Genomic DNA, 25,413 nt, shown 5'->3' with positions numbered 1-25,413 from the left:
AATACATAACTAAAACACCCTAATGTGAATACAACTATACATAACTATATAATATTAGTGCATTAAAAGTAAAATATATGAATAGCAACAAATAGCTGAGACTTAAGTGGTATTAGCTTTATTAATGCCAAAGCAAAACCTCATGGAAAATCATATACATAAAAAAAAAAAAAAAAGAACACGAACGAAAAATGAATGAAAACTACTACTTCAGAACAGTGTTTCAGGAAAACATGACAAAATAAAGACCATAGAACTAAACCAGACTTCCAAAGTACGTACGTAGTACCACCAGTAGTTGTTATGCACTCTTAATCGCTACAGAAAACCAAGCAATCATTTAAATTTAATTAAATACAGAATTTTTTTTTTTTTTTTACAAAGCAGAATAGTGGAGGCAGAGCAAGAGAAATCATTTTCAATAATTACAAGGCATGATTTGCTTTTATATTCCACTATTGTACTTCCCCACTCTTTCTATAATTGTACTTTACATAATATACAAAAACAAACAAAAAATAATCATTTGCATGTTAATTTTCCATTATGGATAGTAACAGTGAGTTGTTACTATGGCCTCTTGATCGTCATGCTCCACGGCACCCGCAGGCCGTGCAACCTGTACGTGTCCTTATTCCCTTGTAAATGTGATGACATCATATTGAATGCCTTGCTGCTGCATCTGCTCCAGCTGTTCAGGTGTGGCCTCTGTGGTGTAGACTGTTTGACCTTGGGCCATGGCTGCATCAGCTACAGCTAGAAACAGAAAGCCAGTCTTATTTACATCACCAATCTGCTGCTTCGCCATTTTCGTATTGAAATCTCTTTTAGAAAACTACTTCCTGCCTGAAATTTTGAGCCCATGGACATCACAAAATGCTGAATTTCCTCCCTTGAGATGCTTTGCCAGGACTTTACTACAGCCACCTTTAGTTGCTGTTTGTTTGTGGGTCTTTCAGCCTTCAGTTTTGTCTTCAGTAAGTGAAAAGCATTTGTGTTTAAGAACATTCCATTTCTTTGCCTTAAGAAGCTCTTGGGTTGCTTTCATGGTACGTTTTGGGTCACAATCCATCTGTACTCTGAAGCTCTGTACTAGGAGTTTTGCACTATGTGACTGAATCTAAGCAGAAAGTATAGATGTAGACACTTCAGAATTCATCCTGCTACTTCCATCAGCAGTCACATCAACAATAAACACCAGTGACCCAGTTCCATATTCAGCCATACATGACCATGCCATAACATTACCTCCACCATGTTTGACAGATGATGTGATATGCTTTGGAACATGAGCCCTTCCTTTCCTTCTCCATACTCTTCTCTTCCCATTATTCTGGTACAAGTTAATCTTGCATCAGAATTGGCCAGGCTTTTTTTTTTTTTAAAGCAAAGTCTAATCTGGCATTTCTGTTCGAAGTGTTACCAGTGGTTTGCATCTTAAGGTAAACCCGCTTTATTTACATTCATGAAGGCATTTCTTGATTGTAGACGTTGACAATGATATGCCTACCTCCTCTAGAGTGTATCTGACTTGGCTAGATGTTGTGAAGGGGTTTTTTCCTCACCAAGAAATAATTCATTTTCTTTAGTTATCTTCCAGGCCTTTTGGTGTTGTTGAGCTCGCCAGTGCATTCCTTCTTTTTAAAATGTACCAAATTGTTGATTTGGCCACTCCTAAAGTTTCTGCTAATCGCTCTGATAGGTCTGCTTAGTTTTTTCAGCCTAATGATGGCTTCCTTTACATGCCTCAACACTTCTTTGGACTGCATATTGAGAGTTCCCATGAACAGCTAGCAAATGCAAATTCAACAGTTGGAATCAACTCCAGACCTTTTATTTCCTTAATTTGTCATGAAATAATAAGGAAACAGGCCACACATGACCATGAAACTGTTTATCAATCAAGTGTCCAATTACTTTTAAGCCTGTGAAAATGGAGGGACTCTGTAAAAATGTCTAATTCCTAAAGTGCTTCATTTCAAATCCCTTGTGTTGGCGTACAGAGGCAAAATGCAAAAAAACTGTGTTACTGTCAAAATACTTATGGACGCGGGTGTATATTTTACAGTTATAGGAGGTCCATGGGTAATAAAAAAAAAACCTGACAACCCATGATTATCACAATTTTCCATCAGTATTTTTTCCATTGGCAAATTATTCTGGTTTAACTCACATAAAGTCAGAAGATTTATTCAATTGGGATGCTTGTTGGTGAAGGGGAATCATCCTGCCATAAGGATTTACCCCAGTGATTTGTAATGATTTTACTTAAACAATGAAAGCAGGTGGAAAAGGTCATACCGGTGACAGCAGAGTGTGCAGCAGCTTCTAGATCCTCAGAGCTCACTATCTGTTGCTCAGTGCTGATAGGGAAGTACTGGATTTGTCCATTGTGAGTCACAGCAATCTATACACACGCACGCACGCACACACACCACATGAGGTGAACATGCACTGACAGTAAACTTACCATAAATTTAAATTTACCATAAATTCAATAATAAAAGTGTGCCATTGTTGTTTCTGTTCCACACCTGCTGTTCTTGTAGGAGTGTCCCGTCATGCTCATACTGGATATGAGCAATCTGGCCATCCTCCATCTGAGGAACAAAGTAGACATTATTTAAACAGATAGCTTTTTCTTAGAAATAACCTTTACCTTTTTTGCCAATCATATTTAATAACATGTATATAACTAACTAATTTATAATTATTATTTTTTTTTACATTTCATTGAGTAATTTCATTACAGTATTTAAATTTAGCTGTTTCAGGAACACACCTGAAGGAATGGTTAAATCAAGACTTGTATTAAAGTGCATGCTGACCTGAATGTGGTTGCCATTGGATACAACAACATATTCCTGTGGGATCAAGTGCTGAACACTGTCCTGTGAGATGATGTATTGGACCTAAAGGGCAGAAAGACAGGAATATCATTACTTACCTAAAGCAGCCAAAACACATGATGTAGAAAGGCTCAGCTTAGATTTTGCAGCAATATGAAGTGCATATTAAATAATAATAATAATAATAATAATAATAATAATAATAATAATAATAATAAAATAATAATCGAAAGAAGTAGAAGACGCTTTGATGCGCTCCATTTCTTGAAAGGAAAAAGCATTTTACTAATACCATCTACTCAAAGATAACACTAAATTTCCTAACTTAATTTTTTGTTTTCACATTTTCCAGTCAGTTAAAGACTTTTCTCCTTTTTGCTTCTTTACCAATAACAACAATTTCCTCTTGTTAAAAATAATCCTGGAATCAGAGATTATATAAAGCAATGTGTATCGCCCACACACTAGGAAATCTGCCTTCATGGAAAAAAAAACAAAACAATACCCATATGAAAATAGTCATAGTGACCAAACGCTTAGTGTTAGTCTAACACTGTGATAAGATCATTACAATTAATATGTGGAAAAGTAACAGAGAAATAATGAAAGATCTGCGTGAAGGTGATTGGTACAAAGAGACATAAAACACTGACACGATTCTAACTGATTAGTTTGGTAACAAGGAGGTGTGTGTACTTTGGTGAATGCAAAAAAAACAAAAAATGAGGTAATTCAAAAAACAGTCATGTGAAAATATAAGTACACCCCATGGAAATGGTTGGCGTTTTTGACATATTTGGTCATCTTTGAAAGAGTGCCTATTAATTAAATTGATATACTTGAGCAAAGCCACAAGGAAAATGAGCTTTTTCAATCATTTATTCAACAGAAATATCAATATATGTGATATTCTTCTGTGGAAAATGTAAGTACACTCTGACATCAGCTTGCTGGGATTTTTGACCACTCTTCTGTGCAATGTTCTTGTAGTTGCAAGATGTTTGAGGGTTTTCTTGCATGTACTGCCTATTTCAAATCCCCCCCCCAACATTTCAGTAGGATTCAAATCTGGGCTTTGTCTAGGCCATTCCATAACCCTCCATTTCCTCTTTTTGAGCTATTCCTTGGTGGATTTGCTAGTGTGCTTAGGATGTTTATCCTGTTGAAAGGTCCTTTCGGTTAAACTTGAATATTTGGACAGATGGCTTCACATTATCTTCAAGCACTCTTTGATATGATGCAGAATTAATTAGTGCATCATTTATTGAAATACAATTTCATTTGTCTCACTTCCTTTTTCAGAAGTGTGCAAAAGACCTGATACAATAATTTTGGCTGCTTTTTTTTTATTTTATTTTTTTAAAATGGGGTCTTGTTGCCATCCCCAAGGTACAGAAGTCATCAGAGACTGCTTCTAAATATGATAAGAAAATGGTCACTTCTGTCACCTGATTATCCGCCGTCATTAAGTGTTGCACTGTCTGGCCATCTACTGTAGTTATCTGCTGAATGTATGCAGCATCCTCCTGACAAGGAATTTGTTTATTAATAAAAAATAACTATGAATAATGATCTTTTTTCATCATAAATGACTACCATCACTGTAACAGTAACAGACGTAGGGCAGTACCTGGTCAGAGAGAGACTGTTCCTGGGCCACTATTATGTGCTCCTGTCCTAAAGCCTGCTGTAGCTGCTCTGGACTGATCACAGTCTGACCTGCCTGCAATGCTGTCACACACAAAAACACAAAATGAGTGGACAGGCAGGTTTAAACAAAATGCTAAGACAAAAATAATGAAAATCAGACTCCTCATATGTGTTAGGTCTACTCACTCTGCAGTGTAGCCAAGGCCTCCTCATCACTGTTCACAATAATGGTCTGTTGGGAGCTGCTGGATCTGGGTTTGCGAGGCGGGGGGTCCTGCGTGTGCAGCCTCTCCATGTGGAACTTCAGATGGCCATTCCTATTAAACCTGAGCCAAACACACACATACAAATTTGAATTTGAAAGGGGTGAAAGAAATATGCCGAATTTGTGCATTTTCAGTATTTGCAGTTTCTTACAGAGTGATATAAGGTACAGACAAACTGCCTAGCCTTCAAGTCCTGGTAAAGAACATATCCATCATCATCATTGGGGAGATGAGAATATAGCAAATGCATAATAAACTAGAAGCTGTCTCTGAGTCAGCCTTGCTCTTAGTGCATAGAGGAAAACTGTACAGGATGAAGCCTTAGTCATTATTCATTTACTTTTTCATTCATCTTCAGTAACCACTTTATCCTGTCACGGTGGCTCTGGAGCCTATTCTATGAATGCTGTGTGCGAGATGGGAATAGACTCCGGATGGGACACCTGTCCATCGTTGGTCACCATGCACACACATTAACACACTCCTTTACACCTAGGGTTAACTGAATGTAACTAATCCACCTGCATAGTTTGGGAGGTGGGAAGAAACCAGAGAACCTAGAGGAAATCTACTAAAAAAAAAAAAAAAAAAAAATCAAAATATCTGGGTCACTGTAAAGTCCTGTTTCTCACCTCTGTCCACAGACTTCGCACGAAAAAGGCTTCTCATTGGTGTGCGTCATCATATGGCGCCGCAGGTCCTTCTTGTTTTTGGAGGCAAAGCTGCAGCTTGGGCATTTATGAGGCCGCAGGTAGGCATGCATAGCCATATGAGTCTAGAGAGAATAATCGATGCATCATGTTTGTTGTACTACAGGATGGAGTCTGTTTCTCCACCTCTAAACTTAAACTAAAACATTACTGGTTTTATAATCGCATTGTCTACCTTAACTTCTGGCCACAACGTAGCAGTGAATTCACAGTCAGGACATTTGAATGTGTTGGGGTCCAGGTGCGCCCTCTTGTGGTTCTCCATGTCGGAGCGTCCATGAAAAGTCTCCATGCAGACCCGACAGCAGAAGCGTTTGGTGTTGACCTGCTGGGGCTGGGAAGATGAGCTCTGAGATGGAGAGCCTGGGGCTTCACTACTCAGCTATCAAAAAGAATTGCACATTTAGGTCTAGTGCACAAACAGCACAGACTTGACACTAAAACATTCTCATTCTAACATTATGCTTAAAAAAGAAAGAAGGTATTTTATTAACATTTAATATAATAATAAAAACATGTTTTTTAATAAATCAGCTGATTTGATGTTAAAATGTCATACTAAATCTTTCAAATGTTAAAATTTTATATAATTCTATTTTGCTCTACTTTATAGTGCAAGAGTTCATTTTTGTAGAGATTAGATAAAATGTCCCTGAAGTCAGTTTTCTTTTTTTATAAAATGTAATACTACTGTTTGCTGGTAGTTACTTAGCAAATACATCATGCATCCACTAGCAAACAGTAGTATTACATCATGATACAAATAGTGCATAACAGAAATGCCTTAAATTTTATATATATATATATATATATATATATATATATATATATATATATATATATATATATATATATATATATATATATATATATATATATATATTTTTTTTTTTTTTTAAACTGCTGGTTTTGTTATGCTGTGGAAGGCATTTTTGCTGGCATTGTTTGGGTTGTATGTAATAGTGTGTTTGCAAATCAATACAAAGCGTTGTGACTGACTGTCTTTATCCTATAATGAATTACTATCCTGATGGCAGTGTTCTCTGCCAGGATGACAATTCCCTCATTCGCAGGATATGACGGCAAGAATGATGTAAATCATATACCATGGCCTTCACAGACATCAGAACTCAACCCAACTGAACAGTTATGTGAGATTTTGTACTGACATGTTAGACATTTTATTTATTTATTTATTTTTGAAGAATGGTGTTCAAGCTTTAGATTTCTATAATCTATGTCAAGGCACACTGAAGCTGTTTGAAAGGATTGTGATGACCTTAATAAGACACTTTGGGTATGATAAACACACTATTAGTATAGAGGTATAATGCATGCATTTGCTTCTCAACTAAGACTTGCAGAATAACCTTTATTTAAGGTTATTTAAAACACCCAAGCGGTAATGCTCACCTCCACTTGCTGAAGCACGCCATCAGTCAAACTGGAGCTCAGGTAGAACTTGTCTTTGTGTTCCTTCAACGGTGTAGAGAGAGACACTGACTCACTGCTTACCTCCACAGTCTGATGATCGGCTGAACTCTCCTCCACACTGCAGCCACACAAAACGTTTAGAGATTATCAAAAGTCACAAAGATCAGCCCTATAAACAGTACTGTGTACAGGGGTATTCAAAAAAAAATGTGAAAATATTCCATGCGATTACTTCCACATACTTCAAACAGCTGTGCTGGTGATGTTGGTTGTGCTAATCATGAATACCTATAAGCTGTGGCGGTGCTGTGAATCTCCTCAGCAGCCTGTTCCATCACGCTAAACTCTCTGGCGGTCGCATAAGCGCTGATGGCAATCTGTGCAAACTCCTGTTCGCCTTCTGCGGCCTCCTCCTGAGTCAGCGCCTCCTGCACGAGGGTCTCCCCGTTCTCAGACACATGATAGGTCACGATGTTCTGTGGCTGCAGGGATGAGTCTTGACCTGCAGACTCTGCTGTGACCCAAGGACCCGCCTCCAGGGTCTTGCCATCCGATTTTAGAACAGCTACCTGAAAAGAGCATTGTTAAATGTGAGACACAGTGTTAGTGCAACAGATGGTGTGAAAGACTATTTGGATCGCTCCAGGATTCTGAACATGTAATTACTCATTACATATTTAAAATAAATAGGCAACCTCCAGACCGCAGTACCTGGAGTGAATTTCCAACCAGCTCTCGTGCATTGCTCATGTTCAGGAGCAGGTCCAGTGCATTCTGAGCGGACAGATCTGACGACTGGCCTACAACAAGTAAAATAAAATTACTTATCAATACACATATTGTACGTTTACTGTATTGAGTAAGGTCATTCATGTAACACCAGATGCTATCCAGACCTTGCTCATAGATGATGGTGGTGTTTCCCAGTGCATCCTGGGACACAGATGCATTCCCCATTGGCTCCATGGTTTGAAGGGTTAACGGATCCACGGTTACCTGTGGAGGAATGATCAGGATTGGTGATGAATACATCTCCTAAATCTTTAACATACAATTAAAAAAAAACTAAGTACCTAAATCTAATGTAACATTTATTATTATACTACAGTGCTGTTAAATTCTCAATTTGTCAGAAGGTCTTGTTTAATTTTCTAACACAGCAATACTATCAGCTGCAAGGCAGATAAAAGGAAAGGTGGATATTAACATTCAAATATCGTTTTTAGAGTAACAACGTACATAGGGACTTTTATGGCACATGCTCACAAACAGATTTTGAGAAAAAGTGTGTAATTGTTGATATGGTGAAGTTTTCTGACAGGAGATGTTTATTAAGCATTTTTGGAAGGAGTCTCCAGTGTCTCTCCGGTACTTGTAACACTCAGAGGTAAAGCGGTTATTTTCAGTTTTCCGACATGGGAAATTATTCAGGATGGATAGCGTTGTGGTTTCTTGGTAACATGACAAGCTACATTTCTGTATTCTTACTTTCAAGTAAGAAAAAAATGCTATAAATGCAAGTGAAAACAGGACCAAACTTGTTTTGCGGATGTGCCACAGTATTAATGCAACTATAAATGGATAAAAAAAAGTATGTTTTTTTTAACAAATAAAAAAAATTGTTAGTGTTAGCAAATTTCTGTAGTATAAGAGGAATATTTCAAGACCTCTTATTTGCAAAATAATCAACACATCATGCTACCTTGTCTTGAGTATTTTGCTATATAATACAAAAATTCATTCCATGAAAAGAGCTTAATGTCACCAGTAAGTGTCTAGTGTACTCAGACTCAGACTGTTACTCTACTTTAACCACTCAGTCAAAGTCAGAGTTTATTTGAGGACTCACAATGGTGCTCCCTAGCGTCTGGCTCTCGTGCTGTTGTTTGAGTGCCTCGATCTGTTGCAGGGTGAAGAAAGGCTTCCTGCGCCTCCTCACTGGCTCCTCAGGATTAGACTCGCACCACCTTTCGAAGGCCTCAGGGTGACGGCACTGCATGTGCAGCCGCAGGTTCTTCTTGTGCTTGGTCATAAAGTGGCACAGGTCACAGCAGAACGGCTTCTCTCCTGAGGAACACACAGAAACCAACAACTGCGTCATTATATAGTGACAGAAATCACTTCCATTACTTGCCATGTTAGCCACGTTATCTGCTCAGCAATAGCGCCAAACTAAAGAAATGAACATTATTATTATTATTATTATTATTCGTCACATCTTAGAACATAGGCTGCATTCAAATAAAATTTTACTCAGACTTTCTGACCCGAGACTAATAAAAACCAAAGAAAACACCCCATCAACTCCGAATGGTCTCCTCAACCCGAAGTTCAGCATATTTTGAGAATGGAAATGAATCATAAACGTGCCATCACTCATGTTAGCTGGCTAGCTTGTTGCTACCAAAACACACACTTTCATGGCAGCTTCCATGATTTTTCCCCACCTTGTAGCAAAAAAATTAAAATAAAAAAATCCTTCGGAATTCAGCGCTCTCATTTCAGAGTTAAGTCGAATTTAGCAATAATGTTACTATTACCACAAAAACAAATGCGACGACTGAATTTTAATCACAAAACAAAATGAATTTGAAAATTAAGTGCATAGCTATATACCCTAATCACAATATATGTGACATACGTTACTCAGTGTAGATCCTCAACTCACCAGTGTGTTTGATAGCAATGTGAGACAACAGGAAGTCCTCTTTGCTCGTGGAGTACTTGCAGTAGTCACATTTGAAAGGCTTGTCATTGGTGTGAGACAGCTGGTGGTTTAGAAGCTGCTTCTTATCATTACAAGTTACCTCACAGAACTCACACTTAAACCTGATTGAAAAAGAAAAAGAAAAAAAACACATTTATTTACTTTAGTTTATATTGTGAAAAGCTTCAGTTTATACTGGACTTGAATTTGAAGTATGAAAAATCAGAAATGGAGATAAAACACATGAATGTCAACTTACAAGCTGTTTCCACAGTTTTGGATGTGTGTGAGCAGGTGCATTTTGAAAGTATATCGTTTCTTGAAAGACTTTCCACACTGCAATACAAAAAATAATTTCGGTCAGAAACTGTAAATTCCAAACCAAAAAACAAAAATCATGTTATGCTGCATGAGTAAGTCTAAATTTCAAAATTCAGTTTCTTCTATAGACATGTGACAAATTAAAGGAAAAAAAACAACAAAGTGAATTAGTACGTAGATGTTTTGCTGATTGTAGTAGAGAGCGCTGTCACTTCAAAATCCCCCATAGGTATTCAAGTTTACTGAGATATGGTGACTGTGAAGGGTAAAGCATATGATTTACATAATTTTCATACTCATCAAATCATGACAGGTTGTGCTTTGTGGATTTTGGCACCATCATTCCAAAAGAGCCCTCTTTCATAAGAATAGAAATCTCATCACAGGATGAAAGTGATCAATCAGAATAACTTGATTTGCAATGACCATTTCAAAGTTGCTGTTTTGTTAAATTGTCACCAGTCTCCATTTATACTGCATTACTTGTTTCTTTTTCCTCCTTGCACAACACTGTCAAACAAACAGTCCCCTCCAAAAGTACTGGGACAGCAAGATCATTTCTTTTGTTATACACTGAAGATATTTGGGTTTGAGATCAAAGATGAATGAGAATAGATCAGAATTTCAGGTTTTATTGCCTTATATTTACAGCTACATGTGTTAAACAACTAAGAAAATCACCAACAACCTCCAAAGGGCAGGGGTAACGGTATCACAATCCACCAGTCAAAGAGGACTTCGAGTGTGGAGGTCATACCATAAGATGCAAAACACTCATCAGAAATAAGAATCAGAATGCCAGATTGGAATTTGCAAAGAAATACAGTTTTGTAACCAAGATTAACGTCTACCAAAGTGATGGAAAGGTCAAAGTGTGAAGAAAGAAAGGATCTGCTCATGATCCAAAACATATAAGCTCATCTGTCAAGCATGGTGGAGATAGTGTCATGGCTTGTGCTTGCATGGTTGCTTCCAGTCTTGGGGAGTAATGGAGTACATGTAACGCCGTTACGTAATCAGGACACAAAAAACTGGTAACTGTAATCAGTTACAGTTACATCAAACAACAAAGTAATCAGATTACAGATACATTTTGTAAAAATTTTTTTTTTTTAAATAGTAACTTATGTTCGTACCTTATCACACATGTGCGGTTTCTCTGAGCTGTGCGTCTTCATATGCTGCGTGAGGCGTTTCTGCATGGGGTAAACACGATGGCAGATTGGGCATGGGAACTCAGACACCTTTGGAATCTGGGGAAGACCATCAAAAGGCTGCCATCATATTAAAAGCTGATAGTGACTTCAGATGTATGTAAATTGCTATGACGTCACACTTTGAACTAAAGGACACTGTGCTTTAAATATCAACCCAGAAAACAGTAAATCTTACCAGGCCTGTCTTCTTACTCCTGAGGAGAGAAAAAAAAGGACGTGTTATATAGAAGAATCTTATTTCAATAATAATAATAATAATAATAATAATAATAATAATAATAATAATAATAATAATAAAAAAATGATGGTTAACTCAGATATCAATTATACTTCATGAATTATTTCTGAAACCACATCTGCATAGTGTTTCAAGGCTGTATTTTAACCTTCCAGTATTGCACCATGAGAAATCTTACTTTTCTTTGCTGTGAACTGCAGAATGTCGGACAACGTCCTTCTTGTAGACACTTGAATAGTCACAGACGTCACACTTAAATGGTTTGGTACCTTGGTGGTTGAACATATGCTCCTACAACACATGGAAGGATGTCTTTAACTGAGTGGCACATTCCTGAACCAAACAAGTATGAAATAACTGAGCTATAGCTCTTTATGTTGGCAAACGCTACACAAAAAGAATAGAAATATGTCTTCACACATCTCGGTCAGACCACCACATGCCATTTTGCCACTGGGAAGAGCTAAAATACATATATTTGTTTAAACACCATTACAGTACACCTCGTCGGAAAACACGAAAGTCAGCTGAGAGTTACTTTTTCCAGTGCTAAGCAGAGTAGCAGATCTCTCTGTGATAGAAGAACAAATGTTTTAACCAAAGTACCTTAAGTGAAGACCAACGTTTACAGCGGTAACTGCACTGCTGACACTTAAAGCGTTCTGGATCGTTGCCCTCATGAGAATCCACATGAAATCGGAGGTCCTCTTGAGACAGAAAGCGTGACCCACAGATCCAGCAGTTATGAGGTCTCAACAGAGGCTTGAGGGATTTGTAGTACTTGCTTCACATACAAAAATAATGAGTATGCATAAATAAAAGTCTGTCACTTTTGATGAAGTATGTCCGTGTTCTGACTGATGAAGGAAATGTATATGCACTGGTTACACCTAGTTTAAGATGAATGAAAAGGTACATAAGAGGGAACTTACTTTCTGTTAATATATTTTTTATATTTTTTGCGAAGAAAACGCCTTGATGGTCGTCCGCGCCTCCGTGGGAAAAACTCCTCGTCATCAGGGCCATTGTTTGATGAAGGGTCTTTGTTCTCTGAATCTGATTGGCTGACACCTTGCTCCACAGTACAGCCATTAGATATTGAGACAGTGCCATTCTCCAGCCCAGAGGAACTGGCCTCTTCAGGAGCCTGGGGGTCCACTATAGTGCTTGTCTGAGACACTGACACTGCTGTTTCTGTGAAGCAGAAACATTTTTTTCCACTACAAAGACACATTCACAAAAGATGTGTTAGCATGGAGTACACATTAAAGTTGAGTCAATGCTCTCCATCCTATGCACCTTGAAAGAAAAACTGTTTTGTAATTTGAGTTAAGATTAATTAGGTTATTAACTCTTCTTCTATGGTGCCACATGACCATGGTGAGGAAAACTCGAGACCTAATTAACTTACATGTACATAGTCACTGTTGTTGTCAGTCACTATAACCTACATAAACAGCAGTTGCAAGGTATGGCTTCTTATAAATAATAAATGTGATATCGAGGAGCATACAATCATCGTCATTTTGTAATTATTGTTGTTTTGTTACTCACTGACCTGTGTAACTTTGAGGATAGAGAAATTTGCGGGGCGGGCCCACCGTCCTGCGAGGACGCTTCAGTGAGTTAGAGGAGAAAGATGAAGAGCAGGAGGCAGGAGATGGTCGTTGAGTAGGTGTTCTGGCTCTTAGCTGCTCATCTGCTGGATTATAGTCACTGTCCTCTGAAAAATTAAAGAAATTCATTAGAAAGGATAAATACGATCAGCCAAATATACTGCTCTGTACACACACAAAATCAATAAGAAAAAACAATACCCACCTTCAGGATCATCAATGGCACCAGCGTCTATGATGTCATCTTCATCTTCCTCTGCCGGCTCTTTTTTCATCTTTGCCCCCAGTTGGGCCAGTGTCTCAGATTTTCTTGGTCTTCCACGTCCTCGCTTTTTAGGAGGATCACCTTGGTGACAAACGTTACATATGATTATAAAGACATTTTTAACTCCTAAAAGAGTACTTTCAACTAACAAACATACGACTTCCTTTGTTCTAAGCATGTGTAGCTCATGCTCACTGGCGTCGTTGTCATAGGTCTTTATCGCAGTGTACAGACGTGTGTGGGATCACGCTCAATTTTTTGTTACGATGTTTAAACCATGCTTTATGTACCATTTGTACATATGCGAAAGGACACATTTTCCATTATTTTCTCAATAAAGGGAAACATGTAGAAATTTGTGTCATACATTACAGAGGTGGCAGAGATTATTTATTTATTTATTTATTTTCAATACAGTTTTTTTCTTTAAGGAACCTCCAGTTTTCCCCAAAATACCTGTTAAAAAAATAAAAAAAGAGAGAACTTAAAAATGCAGCAAGAAATGCTCAGTTCTCCTCACCTGCAGGTTTGAAGTGCCTGTCTCTCATATGATTGATGAGAGTGTCTTTAGAAACGCTCTTATATGGACACATCTTGCACTTGAACTGTTGCACAATGACCACCTCCATCATTTCTTCAAGCTCAGCCAGGTCGGGAGCCCTGTCCCCTGGCCCTGCTGCCACTCCGGACTCCACCACAACTCCATCGTCCTCCCTGGGTGCTGCCTCAGGCTCTGGAAGGGTGGAGTAAGTACCACTGCTGCTGATGTATGGCCCGGCTTGGCTTTCGCTGCATTCCATTTGATCTTGGAGATGTGAGCCAGCTGTGTCAGCCAACGAGTGCCGCACAGTGCCATCATCCACACAGCTGCTGTCGCTACATTCAACCGCGCCACTACACTCGGCCACGTAGCCTCTCAGCGGTTCCTCTGATTCATCTGCACCATAGTCTTCAAACCGGGACTGACCTGGATCGCCCGTCTGATCTGGATCAGGCCGACTAATGCTGCTGCTGCTGCTACTGCCGTCCTCATGCTCACTGTAGTCTGAATGGCCCGGCTGGTCGGGCTGCAGGCTCTCTGATAGGTCTGCCTGATCCAAACAGGTGGAGGTTGGCCCATCCGATAACGCGTCAATAGTGAGGCGGCTGCATAGTGCCGAGGAAGACATCTGCCCCACCATGGGAGCTCCTACAGACAGAAAAAGATTTTAAAACCTATTTTGACAAACATTGTTACAAAATCGAGAGATGCCCTGGGCCAATAACAATCTATTATTTAGCAAACCAGTAGTAATATGTAATCAGTCTCATAGTAGAACAAAGTGACCCAAAACGTTTTAGAGAGATATTTATTCAGGGAATACTGAGGTGTTCACACCTCCAGGGTTAAGGCAGCAACAAAAAGACAGATAATGACAAACACAAGAATTTTTTTTACGTGCTCACCATCATCAGGTCCTTGCAGAATCAGATACTGAGTGGCCTCTGCATGGTCATCTTCTGCACTTGTTACTGCTATACATCCTGTAGATCAGGAAAATATTTAAACATTGAATAATATTGTGAAAATTGAGGACATATTTGATAAAAAAAACCTTTGATTTTATTGCACAGACGAACTTAATGTTCTAGTCTAGTCGAGATTTAACATAATATGAAAGACAAGTATTTTCCCACCATTCATTATATCAGGCCCAATGGTGGACTCAATTATTTTGTCAATGGCAGAGCCCAGGTCTGAAGAGGTGGAGGCTGTTGAATCAGACACCATCATCCCTCCTTCAGATACAGCACTGGAGTGCACGAGGACCTGAGGTGACTCGGACACCAACAATGACTGGGTGACTGTGGACACGCTGGAGACACTGGTGGACTGCGCGACAGAGGAGGAGTCTGGGAGATGGACACCGCGCACATCTGTACTGGAGCTTGTCTCTGGGATAAAAACCTATGACAAGAACAGGCCAGTAAGCATAAGAAACACATGCTTAGAAGAAAGGAAGTCTTTATGTAAGCGTATTAACTACATATTTTCTATTAAACTGATAATTTTTCTTACCACAATGCCCTCAGAGCTCTGTCCAACATGGCAGTCAGACTCAGGTGCAAGGGCTGGCAGTGTGGCTGCGTCACTGCTGTCTGCAGACATGGCTTCTGATGACTCCATTGCCATGCCGCTCTCGGACGGTTCTTCCATCCCTGAATGCCCCACATCACTGCTACTCTCCACCTCCATATCCTCTGAATCCATCTCAGCTCTGGAGGAGATACTGTGTGTAGTTGAACAGTGTCTGACTCTGAGCTTATGTACATGACAAGTGCAATTAAGCAGCTTCATGTGTATGGTTATACTGTTCATGTATATGGTTGTACTTGTGAGCAGTGCTTGGATTATAGAACCATATGCTGCCTGAAAAACCACTTACAAATATGAAAGATTGTTAAGATTAAGATTTCCTGCTATGTGTTCTCCTCGGTGGTGAAAAGTTGAAAATAAAATTCAGGGTAGATGGTGGGTTTAAATGACAGAGAGGTTGTGATCTGTGGCTACATTTAAACATATTATTTAAGAAAATGGGGAAAAAATCTTTATCCTAGTCAAGGTCACGGTGGATCAGGAGCCTATCCCAGGAACACTGGGCATGCCAGTCAATCGAAGGGCACAGTGCAGACACACGTTCACACTTAGGAACTATTTTAGAGTAGCCAGTATGCCTACGGTCATATTGGGTGTTAGGTTATTACATAACTAACCTAATGTGACCTAGAATGATTTAATAAGACTATTATAAATTCTAAATTTCCTTTTTAATGAACTCCAGAAATATTTCACCACGTAATATATTCACCCAAAGTAGTTTCAAATGGATAATGTTGATATTAAACTGTAAGACAGCTTCCACACTCATATCATATCAAGCCCAGCTTGTTCTTTAACGTTAAGAACTATAGTGAAGGCGTATACAGATGTTGTTTTGAATGGCCAGTATTTCTCAGCAAATTCAATACTCAAATAAGTCTCAGGGTGAGAAAGCCATGGCGAGGACCCGAGTTTGTTAAAATATTTTGTATCCGTAGGAAAGAAACATCCTTTATTTAACGACACGAGAGAGAGAGAGAGAGAGAGAGAGAGAGAGAGAAGCTAAGTTCGTGATGGGGACACGTGAAGGAAACACACACACTTTCCCTCCTCATCGCCTCAGAAACTCGCAGCCACAAACAAAAAAGTTAAAATCAACTAACAAACAACAAATATGAGTTTACGTTTGTCTTCGAAATAAAGCTGCAGTAAATAGTTTAATGCAGTCAAAACGACCGTATCAGTGAGTCGCATTATGAACACAACGCCAAACCTGTCACATAGGGGTATTGTGAAACAGTTACCAACTGTAATGCTAATTCCAAGACTATCATTAACCACTACAGCTACTTAAATTAACTGTGTTTAGCTTGAAGTCCATGTAGAAGACACATTAACACGCAGCTAAATTAATTAGCTTCACATGATTTTCTGCTTACAAACTTAGCGTTAGTGACAGAAGCACGAGAGAGGGAGCGAGTGAGTTTGTTGTTGGTTAGCTAATACGACTCAATATTCAAGGGCATCAAGAAGGCCATATTTGTGTTTGACATTCCTAAACGCAGAGGACAAAAATACTTAATTCCCAGCATGATTTTTTTTAATTATTTTTATTTTAAATACTTTATACCAATTACGTGCGCGTACAATTCACGCCAAACTGCGACTGCTCACTAAACCGTAGTTGTTTAAATAGGAAAAGCTGCCCTCCGTCCTGCCTGCAGCACGACGCCATTTCAGAGCCTCGTTCTTTTGCACTCAGGCAGTGTGAGAAACTGCTCAAGGACCTCGAGGGCCTACATGCGACACAGACCGCCCGAATTTACCCCCTGAATAAAAACATTAAGCGTAAACTTGATGACAAACTCGAAACTCCAAACATTTTTCTTACCGCGTATGCGCTTCCGGTTTGTGTTACTAGTCCTTGATGCTCTTAAATAAACAGGCGTTTGTAAGCGATCCTCGCTACTGCTTTCTAGTCGGGCGCCATCAGTATTTCCTCGCTTCCTGTTTCAGCAGACCGGATCCTATTTATCTGAGAGAGCACGGCTCCTCAAGGTGTCTTCGTATTCAAAAATAAACATTTTTTTGTTGTAAGAATATATAATTTTGACTCTGTTTGCGCAAGCATATAGTATAATACCGCATTAAATGTATGTATTTTTTCATAGGTCAGTTTTTGTGGATTAATAAATTTACAAGTAGTTTAATGCAAGATTTCAAAATGGCTGCTAACTTTAGTCAGTTACCAATGTATTGTTATAGAGCAGTGGTTCTCAAACCTTTCGTAAGTGTCCCCGTACCCCCAGTACAGATTTATTTCATTAACATAAATATGTACAGTAATATTTTGTCAATTTGTGCTGTGTTTCCACTGCTGTAACTACATTTAATAATCATAGACCCCCTGGCTTTTCTTCACAGACCCCATTTTGAGGAACACACAATAGAGAATATTGTCTTTGTTTACAGTTCAAATTGTAAATTACTCCTAAGTTAGTAGTATAATTAATGTCACATCATTTAATGAATGAAATCCACGTGTGCAATGAAAGTGGCATGTGATCAGAATATTCACTCTGCAGGTAATTTATTAGGAACACCTGTACACCTCATTCATGTAATCATCCAATCAGCCACTCATGTGGCAGTAGCACAATTGCTTTGCAAAAACAAACAAACAAACATGCATATACAGGTCAGGAGCTCACATCAAACATCAGATTGAGGGAGAATAATGTGCCCTTGAGTTGTCTAGTTCGGGGAAGCTATACACTGTAGCTTCAGATTGTTGCTCTTGGCTGATGGGGTGAAACCAGATTTAAGGTTCACCATGGTGTGCTTTTTGTGTACTGTAGCTGGTAGCATCAAAAAGTAAGACTGTAGCAGTCAAATATAGGTCTGGGGAAAACTGGGAACTTTGGTAAAGAATGAAAAGAAAAACAAACATAGCCTTTCTAATTTATCCAGAATTTCTGGGCATTGCAATTCTGAAATGTTGCTAATATTATTGGTTTAAATTATAACCCTGCCTCCAATCATAGCCATGAGTTTTTGAACATTGTTTGTGGTTTCATGTCCATTGTAAACTGTATTGGCCACTTTGATTTACACATTCTGAATTATATTTGTTTTAAACCTAAACAGTTTCAGATCATTATTGCTGAATATTCTCAGCTACACCATAAGTAGCTCCAGAATATGGGCTATGACAATGGACCGCACATATTTGCTTTGTCTCCTCTGATCCTTCCTCTTCTATTAATCTTAATCATGAAATTCCTCTACCAGCTTTGCTTATGATCATGTGAATTTGGATCTGTCCCATGTAAGCCTGTGCTTACAGTAATTATATACTGAATATTAGATGGATGTGTAGATTTTTAAACAATGTTTTCTTATTTGCCATTTAAAATACTGCAAAAGGAAAAAAAAAAAAAAACAAGTGAAAATTCTTGCTCATATATGTGATCACAATACCATTAGTGATAAAGATAAGAGAAAATAATATATAGATGCTTAAAATACATTTTATTTAATTATTAATTTGACAAAATACTTATTTTAAGAAATAATTCAGACAATTGTTAAAAACTTGTACTTATACAAACTTAGATTTAATACAAAGAACAGAGAAAATACAGAAGATAAAATATATTTTAATATCAATTAATCAATATATTCTTAACTGAATTTATCATTTGCTACAGGCAAAGATTTCTTAATATAACTCCTAAAAAATATTTTGCCATTATTATAATAAAATACTTTAATCTGATGGAATCAGTTTCAGAACTTGGGACAATTCAGGAGTTCATAGACATATCCAACTTTATCAACCTGTCTCTTGCTGGTCATTCTCCAGTAGTAGATGTCTCGACAGAAGTAATAGTTTCCTGAAAAAAATAAATAGTGATATTTTGTTTAATTCATGACCTCTGAGTAGGATCTCTAAAAACTGTAATTTGGACAAATGAAATATAACTGAAATTTGATATTTAGATGTCTTTTGCAAATGGATACCACATAAAGTGACTTACTGTTATAGAAGAATACATCGTGAGCATCCATTGGGACCCCAGGGAAGGTCATGTCAATGTGGCGAGGATATCATTTATCTATCTGCTGAGTCTTCAGATCCAGCCTAAGAAAATGAACAAAGGCCAAAAGCAGTGGAAATTAGTTAAAACTCATTTTATATGTAGTTTTTATTTAACTGAGGGATCAGAAAGCTTTAGATAGATTTATTCACCTCCAGTAATCTTCCCCACTAAAAAGCAGCACCCTGCCTTTTCCCCTCTGCAATGTTCCTTCAACATTCCTCAAGCTGTCAGGCAAGCCAAGTTTCTCAAATCTGTGTGGTCCCAGTAGATTCTGTCCAGTGAACACCCAGAACTTAGTGCCTGAAACGGATAATCTCTGTTAAATCAAATCATCATTAATTATATAACCTATATATGAAATGATAAATTATAACAAGCTACCTGACTCTTTCTTACCTGCAAAGAAGTACATCTTATTAGTAAGAGAGTCCTCAAAAGCAGTGTCGAGCTTAGCTGGCAGGGCAGGCCATCTCTCAGAGACCATGAAAGGGCCTTTGCGTGCCTTGTTACCATGATTTGAGGACTTCCAGTAGTACCTGATGGGAATAAAAGATTATTTCCTTTAATTTCTTGAGAGATTACTGATTAATTATATATGACTAAACATCCAGGAGTACCACAGATATTAATTATTATCTGAAAGGAAATTCTCGTATATCATGTACTGTCATATTATGAACTGCTATCAAATATCTACGATGAATGTATACATTTAATTACCTCTTTGAATAAGCTGATCATCTGCCATCTTTATTATAGTAGACTTATTTTGTTGTATGACCCTGGGTGCTGTGTGTTTTGTCTAAATCTGTCTGGCCCCTGCACCTGTCCACGCACTGCTTCTTATCAATGTGTATAAATACTCTTGGTTTGCATGAATAACCTCGGACGTCCTCTGTGAGCATGCATGTGTCCGTGTGTGTTCACTTAGGCTCCCCAGATCTGAAACGTTCTGAGGAAAACCACACTTTCTAGCTCATATCAGCACAGAACTAAAAGTTAATAGAAGTAAATAATTGTAGAACAGGCTGAAAGGGCTGACGGAGATCTGAAGACATAAATATGAGATTCCTGAGATACTTGGAACTCTAACATTATCTATACTCATAATTATTTTAATACTTGAAGCTGCACCTGCTCTATTCCTCAAGCACACCCAACCAGGTACCTGGTCATAAAAATTCACTTTATGTATTCTGGGTGTATATAGAGCCTTGGTCGTACTGTTGCATTCAGGCTACTAGTTCTTACCCATCTTTGAAGAAATGAAGCTCTCTCTGGATCTCTGTGATTGCTTCAAATTTATTCACCTTGCAAGGATCTACTGAGGGATCCACAGGCGTATACACAGATGGAGTTGTGGTGGAAGTTGTAGATGGAGTAGTCTTTGGTGTTTTTTTGGTGGGGTTGAGAGTAGAAACTGGGGAAGTTGTAGTGGTTGATGGCTTGGGTGGAGTAGGGTCTGGCCTGTTTTGGGTCCTGAATAAGGTAAAAGATGTGAATACATTGTTAGGTACCATGATTTTTTTTGTCAATAGTTGTGTCCAATATGTCTTTTTGTTAAGTCAGGGTTATAAAATGGGTGAATATATAATATCCATGTTCATGTGCATACCATAGAGATACTGGATGCCCTCAATGTCGTCCTGATGCAGAGAGAAGTCCGCTATATATTTGTACATGGGGTACATCAGAGCATCCTGAATGTTGGAATGCTCCAGACCAAGAGCATGTCCAAATTCGTGGGCTGCCACCAGGAACAGACTGTATCCTGTGACAAGCAGAAATAGGGGTTCATAGCAGTCCTTGACTTTTACATATATGTGTTAGCTGTAGTAGTTATGAGATGTATTATTAGCTACACTTATAAAATGCTAAAGGATCAGAAAATTACCTTTATCTGGACAAAATCCCCATTTACTGTCCTTGTCATAGTTGCTAGTTGTGGCACACCACAGTTTTCCATCACTACGGCCTTCACTTGTGCAGGAAGTATAGGTTTTCCCCAGGAAGCTGAAAGGAAACTGACATGGCTCCCCCTCAGAGTTTCCACCAATCACAGCAGTATCTGTTTCAAAATTTATACACACACATTTCATTTGCTAATGACCATCACTTGTATGTAGTAGCACTTCCTTAGAGAAAAAAATGATCTGCTGATAAACATCAATTGTATCATGAAGCACTTCCTTTAAGTAACTTTGACCTAATACTTAGTTTTATGTAATAGCTAAGTTCTCAGAAGTGATTAAACCAAATGGTCCATTAAAGGCTCTCACCTCGGTTAGGACAGAACCCATATTTTTTGTCCTGGTCAAAGTTGGCTGTAGTAGCACACCAGCGATACCCATCATCACGTCCTTCAGTGGTGCAACTGGTGTATGTTTTCCCCTCAAACACAAATGGAAAGACACATTCTTGACCGTCTCCATTCCCGTCAAATGTGTACAGAACTGTGAAGAAAGAGAGACAAGCTCAGTTACTTTATCATCTCACATACACTAAAATGTTGCTCGGGTTTTGCCATATATAATAAAGAACTTACGCTCGCTAGGGCAGAAACCATATTTCCCATCTTTGCCATAGTCAGCAGTCGTGGCACACCATGGCAGGCCATCTTCACGACCTTCAGTGATGCAAGTGGAATATGACTTCCCCTCAAACCGGAAAGGGAAATGACACAAAGCACCCTCTGCATTGCCAAAGTAGGTCTTGATTGCTGAAGGAAAAAGACACATTCATGCTTACATGAAACTGTGATAATCAGCTCACACTTTTAAGGAAGTTATGCACTATTGAGTTTGCATGACAATCTTCAGTGAGTATACTGTATAATCAAAACTCTAGAGGGAGCTATAGTTCTATTTTTGAGCATTTGTGCAGCATCACTGCTATTTGACAAATATTTTATGTTTGGTAAATTGATCAAATTTGACAATTTTTATTTATTTATTTTTAAGTAAAAGACTCTTACCTGGTCCATTGCCAAGGGTCCAGTATTCATCATCACCAAAGTGAGCATCTCCCTGCACCCCTTCACCTGGAGGATAAGCATGTGCCAGCAGGCCGTCTTTCCCATCAAATGGATAGGGATCTCCATGATCTGCAATATAATTATCCTGTTTAAACTGTAATCCTCTTTTGTTTTGTATTTGTATTATACCATGGCCTCATGTTAAATATAACATAGCATAAACAGTCAATTATAAAAAGTGATGAAACATGAACAACTAAAAAGTGTCTGTCCTTTTAATCTAACAAACTGTAAAATCCCCAGTGATATGGCACTTCTTAAAGAGATCTAATGTGACTGTATTTATGCTTTATTCTTGGGAAGCTGGTGGAAATTCTAATCTTATGATTTAAAACTAACCCTTTTTTGCAAACGAGATCATGATGTCAGCAATGCCATTGTAGAGACGTGTGAAAGTTAGGGGTGTGACATCACTCCACACCTTGAAGGCTCTGGCAAAGGCATCATCAATAACAGAGATATCTAAGTCTGGTGAGTAGTTCAGAATCCTACAGAAAATATAACAGAAAGTAATTAGTATTACAATCAGTAACTTTTGCCCTAATCCTGTAGCTGTAGTTCTGATGCTGGGTATTCTGCTGTCTTCATTTGTCACAGATCGCATCTTCCTTAGACTCGTTCTTAAATAATGATCCATTTTATTTCTAAACAAATGACTATTGATTTCCATGAATGATCATCTGTAGTGACAGTGGGGTAGTATAGCTGTTTGCAAAAGCACAGGAAAAGATACAATTTTATATAAAGCTAACTTGTTAAACACTAAAATAGTTACCTATATGTAATGTCATTGTGATCCCACTTCAGTTCTCCATCAAATGTCTGGTAGTTGCGGACATCTGGCACACCGCAGCGTGGTGTCTTTATGGCATCAATTGTTGGTTTATCCAGCTTGCCAGTCTCTTTCAGACCCAGTTGATTTTGTAGCCTCCTCAAAGCTTTGGAAGTAGACACTGCTCCCTGTCGTCCACTCTTATCCAGAATATCCATATAACCAAAGCGCTTCAGGTAACTCTGGAAACAAAAAAAAAATAGAAAAAGGCAATCAGGCAAGCTTACTTGATACATGTATAATTTCCTCTGGTAATATATATTAGGTGTGCTATTTAACCACATATATATTGTGTATGTATGGATGAATAAATGGTAATGTTAACTACAGGTACCAAGTATCCTTCAGTTATAGTTAAATAATTTATTTAGCAGAAGATGTTTAACAAGGTGCTCTATACATTTCTGTGAATCTGCAAAAATGAAGGAAGACAAGCAATACTCACTTCAGCCAGCTCAAAGTCTGTCATGTTTTTGATTACATCCCCGGGGAAGGTCACGAAGATGGTTTTAATTGGGTGACACCATGCGCTTAAAGTGCAGGTCCCAAGAATCATAACTGCCCAGATACTTATTCTCATGCTGAGAGCTTTCAGCCACTGATTTGTAAAATAAAGCGCAGCTGTCTGAAAGTCTGCCAATTCTCTGGAGAAGTTGAGTCTTTTTTGTTTTCTTCCCACAGATCTTACTCAGTCTAGCCTTGAAGTCCTGCAACCAGTATTTATAGATCCGATGAGACATAATTACTCTACCTCATCCCTTTTATGCCGCCCTCACCAGTGTTGTTTTTCTTCTTTTTTTCATTTGCTAGTGCTTATTCCAAAAAAGGAGTTCCTTTATCTATCTACCGAGTCTTCAGATCCAGCCTAAGATAATAAACAAAGAAAATGAATAACACTTTGGTGTTAAATGAACCAGCATATCAAATGAAAAAAAAACAAACAAACCCTGTTTTAGGCAGTTTACCAAAAGAGACAAAAACTAAAAGTATTTAGCTTGTTATTTACAATAAATAAAAAGATTACAACACTTTAGCCACCAGCAATGTTCTTAGTTACCACAATGACATCCTCTGATTTCATATTTGATAATTTTCCAGAACAGAATAGTACTTTCCCACACATTCACACTGTAATTCTGCTTATTTTGTTCTACTGAATGACGTAAATATTAAAATGCAATACATTGAAAGTTGGAGTCAGTACTGAAAGATACAGAGCATTATTCATGTGAACTTTAGCAATAGTTGTATTGCATAATATGTGATGCCATTTAACCACACGGCTGTACATCACCGCTGCTCATTACATAACTTTCCATATCATAATATAATGAGATCAGGAAATGTGTGGCTTCCGTCCTTACATCATATTTTTTTATGGTTCTGACACTCTTGTTGATTATTTATAACACTTTTATTTACATAAAACACATTAACCTCAGAAATACCTGAGCAATGAGTAAATAATATTACAGAATCATTCCGGAATTGATATTTTGAGAATAGGGTTCTGAACAGAAAACAAAACCACATATACAATCAACTATATGTTTGTATGTAAAGTCAAATGGTGAAGTGGTAGCTAAGTGGTTAAGATGTTGGACTAGTTGTCAGAATGTTGGCCGTTGAGCAACACATTTAACCTTCAACTGCTCAGTTGTATAAATTGAGATACATGTAAGTTGCTCTGGATGAGGTTGTCTGCTGTATGTTGTTTTAAAGAAAGTTAAGTTTATTTACATATGTACATGCTTGTAGCAAGTAAAAAGTAAGCTGCTCATGTATTGTAACAGAAAATGTTACACACACGCACGCACATGACAAGCACATTACAATAAACAAAGTACAATATGTAGTATACTATAACAGTGACAGCAAAGCTACTTAGAGCACAGTTAATAGCATTAAATTGTGTAAAGTGACCAAGTGTAAATTGTCCAAGTGACAAAGGGGGATTGGAGGGAAAAACAAATGAAAAGTCAAGTAACATGGTGATACTGGGACATAGATAACTTCTCTGCAGGCTGTTTAGTAGCCTAATAGCGTGCAGGTAAGAACTGCTCTTACCATATACAAGCTGGCTTGTCTATG

At 38.1% G+C, this 25,413-nt stretch overlaps 1 protein-coding gene and 1 pseudogene across 4 annotated transcripts; both read right to left on the bottom strand.

The window, feature by feature from the left end:
• Positions 1–96: 96 nt before the first annotated feature.
• On the bottom strand, positions 97–17,450 carry LOC108265565 (zinc finger protein 335). 4 transcript variants are annotated; one of them, XM_017468054.3, is made up of 28 exons: positions 17,245–17,450; positions 15,333–15,543; positions 14,951–15,221; positions 14,720–14,797; positions 13,794–14,462; positions 13,214–13,354; positions 12,951–13,115; positions 12,325–12,586; positions 11,999–12,176; positions 11,571–11,683; positions 11,330–11,348; positions 11,074–11,211; positions 9,876–9,952; positions 9,578–9,738; positions 8,759–8,976; positions 7,806–7,905; positions 7,621–7,709; positions 7,198–7,478; positions 6,889–7,027; positions 5,651–5,857; positions 5,398–5,540; positions 4,686–4,825; positions 4,480–4,580; positions 4,298–4,375; positions 2,829–2,912; positions 2,535–2,600; positions 2,302–2,407; positions 97–756 (listed from the first exon to the last, which is right to left on the bottom strand). In XM_017468054.3, exons 2-28 carry the CDS (start codon positions 15,522–15,524, stop codon positions 632–634), a joined length of 4,341 nt encoding a protein of 1,446 aa, XP_017323543.1. In that variant the 5' UTR covers positions 15,525–15,543; positions 17,245–17,450; the 3' UTR covers positions 97–631. The 4 variants fall into 4 exon arrangements, with proteins under 4 accessions (XP_017323543.1, XP_017323542.1, XP_017323544.1 ...); XM_017468053.3 differs by having other exon boundaries at positions 15,333–15,531; XM_017468055.3 differs by having other exon boundaries at positions 11,074–11,190; positions 15,333–15,531.
• Positions 17,451–19,059: 1,609 nt separating this feature from the next.
• LOC108265954 (matrix metalloproteinase-9-like) lies at positions 19,060–23,956 on the bottom strand (annotated as a pseudogene).
• Between the last annotated feature and the right edge of the window lie 1,457 nt (positions 23,957–25,413).

The sequence above is a fragment of the Ictalurus punctatus genome, chromosome 5, assembly GCF_001660625.3.
Source record: "Ictalurus punctatus breed USDA103 chromosome 5, Coco_2.0, whole genome shotgun sequence".
NCBI lineage: Eukaryota > Metazoa > Chordata > Actinopteri > Siluriformes > Ictaluridae > Ictalurus > Ictalurus punctatus.
Note: the sequence above shows the minus strand (reverse complement) of the source record. Positions and strands in the feature narration are given on the sequence as shown.